The sequence below is a fragment of the Aegilops tauschii genome, chromosome 7 (genome assembly GCF_002575655.3).
Source record: "Aegilops tauschii subsp. strangulata cultivar AL8/78 chromosome 7, Aet v6.0, whole genome shotgun sequence".
In the NCBI taxonomy this organism is placed as follows: domain Eukaryota; kingdom Viridiplantae; phylum Streptophyta; class Magnoliopsida; order Poales; family Poaceae; genus Aegilops; species Aegilops tauschii.
Window position 1 is genome coordinate 32,493,224 of NC_053041.3, and position 9,022 is coordinate 32,502,245.

General features: G+C 46.6%; 1 protein-coding gene across 1 annotated transcript; it reads left to right on the forward strand.

The window, feature by feature from the left end:
- The first annotated feature begins 257 nt into the window (after window positions 1-257).
- LOC109754889 (probable E3 ubiquitin-protein ligase XBOS36) lies at window positions 258-6,196 on the forward strand. The gene is made up of 5 exons (XM_020313778.4): window positions 258-794; window positions 2,999-3,058; window positions 4,654-4,725; window positions 4,831-5,464; window positions 5,558-6,196. Exons 1-5 carry the CDS (start codon window positions 615-617, stop codon window positions 5,932-5,934), a joined length of 1,323 nt encoding a protein of 440 aa, XP_020169367.1. The 5' UTR covers window positions 258-614; the 3' UTR covers window positions 5,935-6,196.
- Window positions 6,197-9,022: the final 2,826 nt, after the last annotated feature.

The following is a 9,022-nucleotide window of genomic DNA, read 5'->3' on the forward strand; positions in this document are numbered from 1 at the left end:
ATCGACATCCCCCTTCGACATGATACTCTCGAGTCACTTATAGCTGACACCCGTCTTGTTCGAGCAGACAGTCTCCATTTCGCGCCAAAGATACGCATCACTTCAAAAATAACATTTCTAGGGGGGTTATTTCTGAAGCTACCCCTAGGCCTAGGTGGTGGGCATGCAAGTGAATAGACGCAAGTATAGGGGTTAATGTGCAAAAGCGGCCATGCACAACTAATCAATACACTAGTGCCCAGCTGTCTGGCCTGATAGACTGACACCAAGATATCATATCAGTGAGAGAAGAAGAAGGGAAAAAGAATTCTCTCATGGGTCATGATCACACTAAGCCAGAACTAGAAGAGTGCACATATAAAACTTTCTAGGCTAGCCGGAAGATAAATGCACGAGAGAGATAGACACAAATCTCAAATATATATGTGGTGGCTTAGTGTTAGGCTCACACGCACCTAGCTAGCTCACCAGATTCAATCTCCTTTGCCAACAACGACCGGAGAAGTCCCGTGAGCTTAGCTCTCCAGCTAGCGACGGGGCGCCGGCCGGCGGGTGCGCGGGCTCGGTACGTAGTAGACGGCAGGCGGCGGCGCGTCGGATTGATCAGCACAGACATGGGGAACGCGCTGGGGTGCGCCGGGCTGGGCGAGCGGCTGGCGGCGGCGGCGCGGGACGGCGACGCGGCGGAGGTGCGTCGGCTGCTGGCGGCGGACCCGGGGCTCGCGCGCTGCACGGCCACCTTCGGCAACCTCAGCTCGCCGCTCCACCTCGCCGCCACCAAGGGCCACCACGAGGTACGTAGGCTCGCGCGCGCGCACCGGCCGGACGGCCGGACGGCGAGATGGCCCGATCGACGACCCGCTCGCTCGACGGCTCGTACCGTGGCTGCGGCGTGGCATCTCGACGCCGGCGGCGGCCGCGCGCGCCTCCGCCTGCATGCATGCGAATTTGTTTCCGTTTTGCATGGACTAGTTCAGCGGGTGCAGTTTAAATTCAAAACCATGCAAATAAGGCGCGCAGTTCAACATGTTCTTTTTTTTTCTCTTACAAGTTCTTTATGGCCGGTGTTACGAAAAATAATTTCGCAATGATTTTCTCTCCCTGAAAATAGAAATGCAAATGCAAAACAGGCTTTGTATTTTGAATACCTAAACAAGCCAACCCTACAAAATTCAAACCGCGACTCGTAGAGTGTAAGTTTAAATTTGAGGTTAATGTCGAATAACTAGACAAGCCCACATCATGGGCCTCAAAAAAAATTATGCACGAAAGACAAAACAGATTCAACGAAACAAAAACTAGAAAAACAAGTGGCCTAGATTAATTAGCTAGTAGATCCCACATATTGATCCTCCTAGTAATGTCTCGAAAGGTACTACCATATCAGATTTGTTCTCTAAATTAAATAATTATGGACGCCTATCTAGCTTAACCACAGACAAACCACTGATAAAATAAAATAAATTCACGAGTCGACAGGAAAACCTACCTACTCCACCATATTGGATTTGATTTGGGGCGCATGCGTGCGTCCTCCGGCTATGGTTTTCCAAGCAAGTACGACTCATTTTTCCTTGGTAGAAAATGACCCCTTCGTCTTGTGGCCAGAAATTCACGGCAATGTCGAGTCACCATTGGAGGGATGCATTCTTTTCCACGCAAGTTGGCACCCGTAGTTAATTAGTTGGGATATTTTCGGGCCGGGTTACTGTCACGCTGATGTGTAACAAGGTAGATGGATCAAAAGTTTTCTTTGACTTGATGCTTTTCCTCTCACCCTAGTTGATGGTATATAATGGGAGCCAGGTAGCCAGGTAGGTGCGTTCACTAAATAGTGACACGCAGATTTTGATGTAAAATTGTAGGGGAATCCAACAAGTTGTCTGGTTTTTTTGGTAAGTTGATTTTTTAGCTTGTACTCAATGGCTGTTGTGCTTTCTCCTTCCTCCAGCCAGCTACTCCGCATTCCTCGTGATCCGCTTGATCCGGCGCCGACCTAACTGCTTGCTGCCGCCGCCCATGGCCAATGACACTCCTTTGTGTCGGGGCGTGCCTCGCCGGCCTGTGGCCCATACCCACCCGGCCATCTCTCTAGAGCCGAGAACCCGCCCCGCATCCGAACCGTCAAGCCTCCTACTCCCCTCCACTGACAATGCCCCTACCGTGTCGTCCCCGGCCCGGCCTCACCTCCCTCCCATCTCCCAGGAAATTGACTTACACCAATTCGATTCCCATGGAACTTAGCAAACGCGAAAATCCAAATATGACGGGACAGTTCTTTTCAGGAATGGGCAAGGCAAAATGTAGGTACATGTGTGTGTGCCTCGAGTGCTATGTAATAATTAAGAAAGAAGCCGTAGAATGCACGGCCAAATTTTCTTGAGGGCTTTTATGTAAAAGTTAACCACCTCGTGCAATTGAAGCACACATGCACAGTAGACTGATTTTTGCAGCACAAGTTGCTGTGTTGCTGTCGACGCATGTGCCAAGTAAACTCTGATTAATAGTACAGCTAGTAGACAAGGCTAAATTCCATGTTTTTAAAAGCCATCGCGTCAGGACGCCATCACCAAAGTCACAGAGAAATTAATTAAGCGCAGCGTCCTGTCCGCTCGATCGTCCGGCTGGCTCGCTTAATTTGACGATTTTGCCAACAAATATATGCTCAGCCAGTGATTATGCATGCAGTAGAAGTACATGAGCTGATGATGAGTAGCTAGCGAGCGAGCCAGCTGGTTTAACTGTTCCCGTCTGCAGCCGTACAGTCGTTACGCTCAAATCACGTGTTCCCCGACCTGGACACGTAACGCTATTTTTGGTCATAAACATTCGATCAAATTTAATTTAATTTAAGTTTTTGACTGCAAACTAAAAGCAAAAATCGGTTCCCCTGTTTTACTTTCACTTGCACGCGTGCGTGCCGTCGCGGCGATTAAGAAAGGCTTTTGCGTTTCCTCGAAAAAGAATTCTGAAATTGTTTATGTTTACGTGCGTGCAGATCGCGGCGCTGCTGCTGGAGAAGGGAGCCGACCCGAACGCGAGGAACGTGTACGGACAGGTATGTATGCATGTCAGTGACAGAGTGTGAGGTGAACAGTGCTGGCTTGCTTGTGTTATTGCTCATCTCAAGTTCCCAACCAACTCAATGTGTCAGTCTCCGAGGCTGATCTCTCCGATCGAGCAGTTGAATCCATCGATGCAACGCTGCTGCCTCCTGTCGCGCGCGTGTTGTTGTTGGTACCTCTTTTTTTAATAGAAACTATGTGTGCTATTATTGGTTGCAAGTGCAACAGCCACAATCGAGGAACTTATTGGTCCCTCATATAGTAGAATCATCACTTTTTTTGTGTGTCGTGGCACTCCCCACGCAAACAGATACAGCCTGCCCAGCGCCATAGAATTGACACAAGTCAAAAAAATAATTAAGGGGTTGGGGAGGGGGGTGTTGGATAATAATGCCTTTCTTGTTTAAAAAAAAAACTTAACTAATTTGAAGAAAAAATGGGCAAAGGTCAAATATTTGGACTACAAATGGTACTTTCATGAAACTAAAAGTTCAATGACGACATCTACTTTTTTTGGCCCTGCATATTTACAAGAATAACTGGAAAAAAAATACAGTTCTTGATAATTTTTCTTAAATGCCAGATTTGGAAAACTTGGAATTGTTTAAAAAAATTGTTGTAAATATGGGATTTTTTTACGGGAATAACAATTTCTGAACAATCAAGAATTATTTCTAGTGTCACTGAACTCCATGGTTTTCCAGGATATTTCTGTAGGTGTGATTTTGTAAAAAAAAAACATAGAGTTCTTTTTTTTGCAAGAAAAAATATAGAGTTCTGCTAACCTTAAATGAATATTTTTGATTCACATATTTTATTAGTTTCATTCCACATAATGTTTTGCCTATTTCCAAAAATTTGTATTACTCGGGACTGCCACGTGGGCGAAAAACAAACACCAAGGCCGAGGGTTGAAAATGTCTTGTATTGAAACCCAGAGACCAAACTTAGACTTTGGACAGTTCATGACTCCAGTATATATTATTTCTTATAAATTTATGTTTGCTTTAAAGCTTTAATTATGGATATTCTACTTAGTCATAGACATGAGTGTGCAGTAGCAGTAAGAGAGAAATAAAAGGAAACATATATTTGCAATCTGACCTTAGCCTTTGCATGAATTGCACGCAAAGCAAAAATGTTCGGAAACACTACTAAAAATCCGACATTAGATTTTTAGACATGACAAATCTGACATTTTTCATGGCAATTTATATTGGCGGGATGATGGGAATAGTTTGCAAGCACGTCAATTTTCTAACAAAAAATTTAACTTAGACGAATTTGCCATGCTCCCAACAAAATTTTCCATCCTTGGAGAACATAATTCTCGTAAAAATCATTCGATTTGCCATGATTAAAAATCCGACGTCACATTTGTGGTGGACTCCAAAATGATTCCTACATAAAAAAATGTGGTCCGGAAATGATTATGTAGAAGCATCGTGGGAAATAATTTCTTCGCAGTAAAAATTTCATGTCGAAAACTGCATACTTTGATATATTTGTTTTTATCTCTGCTGTAATCCCATCAGACAAATTTGTTTTGCTCAGTAAAATGGAACCTTACCGTGATTTGGTTTTGCAGACGCCGTTGATGCAAGCGTGCCGCTCAGGGCACTGGGAGGTGGTTCAGACGCTGCTGGCCTTCAGATGCAACGTACGCCACTAACCCGAGCCAAGATTCAGCTCGCTTGCTTCTGATCTGTTCCTGCAGATCAATCTAATCTGATCGCGATCTTTTGCTTGTGGCTGAATCGATCAGGTGTGGAAGGCGGACGGGCTGACCGGGCGCACGGCGCTGCACGCGGCGGCGGCAGGCGGGCACGTGCGGTGCGCGCGGCTGCTGCTGGCGGACGCGGCCGGCGCGGGCGAGGGCGCATCGGCCCGGTACGCGAACCGGGCGGCGGGCGGCGGCGTGACGGCGCTGCACCTGGCGGCGCTGCACGGGCACGTGGACTGCGTGCACCTGCTGGTCGACGAGCGGGCGTCCCTGGACGCGCAGACGATCCCCTGCGCCGCGGCGCCCATGGCGGCCATCGGCGCCGGGAGCACGCCGCTGCACTACGCGGCGTCCGGCGGCGAGGTCCGGTGCTGCCAGGTGCTCGTGTCCCGGGGCGCCGACCGGATGGCCGCCAACTGCAACGGCTGGCTCGCCGTGGACGTGGCCCGGATGTGGAAGTGCAACTGGCTGGAGCACGTGCTGGCGCCCAAGTCGCAGCTTCCCGTCCCCAAGTTCCCGCCCTCCGCCTACCTCTCCCTCCCGCTCCCTTCCCTCCTCGCCGTCGCCCGGGACTACGCAGCCGCCGGTTTCCCCGCCTCGCCGGACTCCGGTGCCGGCAACGACGACGACGCCTGCTCCGTCTGCCTCGAGAGACCCTGCAACGTCGCCGCCGAAGGTGCCCTACTCTGCTCTTTTGTCACGCGCAAATTATTATTTTTTCAAAAATTTCGATGATTTGTTGATCGTTTCTGACTCGATCGGTGTGCAGTGTGCGGGCACGAGCTGTGCCTCAAGTGCGCGATGGACCTGTGCACGGTGATGAAGGCGTACGAGGTGCCGGGGCTGGCCGGCACCGTGCCGTGCCCGCTCTGCCGGAGCGGCATCGCCTCCTTCAGGAAGGCCGTCGCCGCGGCCACCGCGTCGCCCGAGGACGACCAGCAGAGCATGAGCGGCAGCAGCCTCCCCTGCGCGTGCGCGCGCTGCCAGGACCGCCACGGCAGCCCGGAGGATGACGAGGAGGAGAAGAGCACATGCCGGTCTTCCGGTGGCCGGAGCTACGGCGGCGGCGGGTTGGACGGCCCGGAGGCCGCCATAGCTCCCCTGTACTGCGCCCCGTTCACCGGCCCCTCCGCCATCTTGTCCTGAGCACCAGCGGCTCTGTCCGGATTAGTTTCGCAGGAATTTCATCGTGCACATACAAAGGTTTCACAGGAGTAGTATACATAGTTACATACAGACATGCATACGTAGACGAAACTGGCATACCATTTGATTTGTTGCGTTTGTGGTGTGAAATGATGTAGATACGGTGGTGGGATGTGCACTGATGTGGTGGACATTCATAGAAATTCTTTCTTGTAAATTATACTTACTAGTCACTTGATCTTATGAAGTTGCGATTCTTTCCGATCGGGTGAGGACTACAAAATGCATGTAGGGTGATTGATAAAGTTGTATTTGTTTGTGCAGTGCATGTCATCTAGTAGAAGAAGAAGAAAGTAGTCCCTTCAATCCGCGTTACTTGTCACTGTTTTAGTACAACTTTTATTAGTAACTCTGATCCATATAACTTGTCGTTTGTTTTAATACAACTTTAGTAATTTAGATTGGAGGGAGTCATGACCAGTTCACCTCTATCAAGTCCAAGTGTGCCTGTCAGCATTGCAAATTATCGCAAATGGCAGTAGGGATAACTATAAGTGGTGATTCATACATTTGTTTTCGAAATGAATGTAGCTATGTCTCAGTCGACTGAGATTTAACCAATTATGAGTCAAGTGACATACCATGTAAGAAAAGGGAAAAAATCTGTTTTTTTTTTGCACGAATCTTAATGTATGATCCCACAGATAGTGTCGATTGAGACATAATCAAGTCTCAGTCGACTGAGATTTAGCAAGACTGTTTCAAAATCAGCGAAAAATGTCACCATTAACGGACAAAAAAGAGGCTCATCGATGTTCACATTGTTACCACTCACGCATTATACTATTCACGGCCGGAAAAACAAGGCCCGTTATTGTTGTAAGATACACATGTGTAATGGTGCAGGTTCCAAGCCCGTCATTAGAAGTATTCAGCCCATTAAGCCATATTTATCACACGTGACAGTCTTTTTTCTATGGACCGCGGCGCAGGAAGTAATGTCTCTCTTACACCATGATTGCAACGCATTTGGTCAGAAAATAAATCTTGGTATGTCCTCAGTATTTTCAGTAAGGGGTGCTCAAACAAGTTAAGAGGAGAGGTGAAACAAACTCAGAATGTAAAACTTGAAACTTTATCTGAAAAGTAGTTGGGCATGCCCACGGATGTTGGTCGAGCTAAAAATGAGGTGTTTAAAAATACCCGAAGGGCAGAGTTTGGAAGAGGATACAGGGTTAGATTGATCAGATTCTATCAGTTGGAAGTAAATAAATTGAGGGTAAGTCGGTAGCTCAAGCCCTATCCACATATGCTATGGAATGCTTCAATCTTCCGCGAGGATTGTGTGAACATATCAATTCTTTACTTCGCAAGTTTTGGTGGGGAGCGAAGGAGGGTAAGAGGAAGACAACTTGGGTTTCGTGAATGACATGTCACAACCAAAGTATTTGGGAGGAATGGGCTTCTTAAAGATGAAACTATTTAATTTAGTATTATTAACTAAGCAGGGATCGGGGTTGGTGCAAGAAAAAAATTCCGTAAGTGCACATATCTTGAGGGCTTTATATTATTCAGATGGGAGTTGCTCTCGGCATTTATGGGGACTCTCCCATTGCAAGAAATTGGTAGTTTGAGCTAGAGGATTTTCTGCCAGAACAACAATATGTCAAAGTTATGGTAACAATGTGGGCATTGGGAAGGCAAAGAGAGATGCACGAAGATAAATATGGAAGTCCTTTTGCAACGCGCAACTTCATTGAAAATCATCTGAGAGGACTGCGGGAGATCGACACAGCACCAGTGTGGCAGCCAAGAGGACCATCTGCACCATCAAGATAGCTTCCGCCACCTGAAGGATTGGCTAAAGGAAATGTCGACGGGTCGATCTCTATGACAAACAAAAGGGGAGTTGCGGCTGCTACATTCAGGTCTGGAAACTGGTGTGTTCATGGGGGCTTCAGTTCTGGTGTGTATTGGTGTTATAGACCCACAAGCATGGAAGCGATGGCTTGCCGTGAGGCACTATGCCTAGCCAGAGATATCAACCTGCGAAAGGGATTAAACGCAATACACTGTGTAGAAGTGCAACGATCTATTCACAAAGGAAAGCAAAGGATTGCAGTCCATGATTATCAAAGATATTTCTTGTATGAAACTTTTATTACAAGACTTTGTTTTTACATATGAAAGAAGGGCAGATAACGTGGATGTTGCGCACGCTTCATTAGCATTATCACCAGCCCGACATTGTCGACTTTTGGACCCAGGGGCAATGTAAAACCCTCTATTACGTATGAACAAATGAGCTCGGGACCTTTGCCTCAATTTTGCTAAGGTAGCTCCTATTCCCCGACCCATGCGGGGAAAATCAAGCTAACACACACCCCTGCTCCCGTGGGAAAATATCTGGTGCACCGGAGCTTATGGTGCTACCGGTACACCGAACTCACAGTGTGCTTATAAAATGTTCAAAAAATTCTGAAAAAAATTAACACTCACCCAACATCAATGTAGGTTGTCAAAAAATTTCAAGTCAAAATTCGAAACATAACTTGAAAAACAAAAATGACAAATTCAACACTGAATAGTACACAACATAACTCGGGCTTTAGATTTGGCCCATTATCACACTGATATCAAATTTGTCATTTTTGTATCTCAAAAAATATTTCAGACTTTTATACGAATTTTTTTGACATCATTTGCGTTAACGTGCTAGATTTTTTTCAGATTTTTTAAAACATTCTATGGCATCCGGTGCACCGGTAGCACCACAAGTGCGGGTGCACCGGATACATTCCCCTGCTCCCCCACCCCACACACACACACAAATTTGGGACGGCCACATCACGGCGGGGTGCCCCTGTTTTTTTAATTGTTTTTTAGCTTTTTGAAAAATTCCTGGATTTCAAAAAAAATTGAATTTCAAAATATGTTCATAAATTAGAAAAAATCGAAAAATATACATGAATTAGAAAAAATATTCGCCAAAAAATCACGGATTTGAAATAAATGGTCACAAATTTTAAGAAAATGTTCATGAATTTAATTTTGCTTCTCATATTTCAAAAAATGTCCATGATTTCAA

Excerpts from the sequence above, each read along its gene's own strand:
- LOC109754889 (XM_020313778.4), top strand. The coding sequence starts at position 615 with ATGGGGAACGCGCTGGGGTGCGCCGGGCTGGGCGAGCGGCTGGCGGCG. Across the intron at positions 3,059-4,653 it reads CGAGGAACGTGTACGGACAG|ACGCCGTTGATGCAAGCGTG; the intron begins GTATGTATGCAT and ends TTGGTTTTGCAG. Across the intron at positions 4,726-4,830 it reads TGCTGGCCTTCAGATGCAAC|GTGTGGAAGGCGGACGGGCT; the intron begins GTACGCCACTAA and ends TGAATCGATCAG.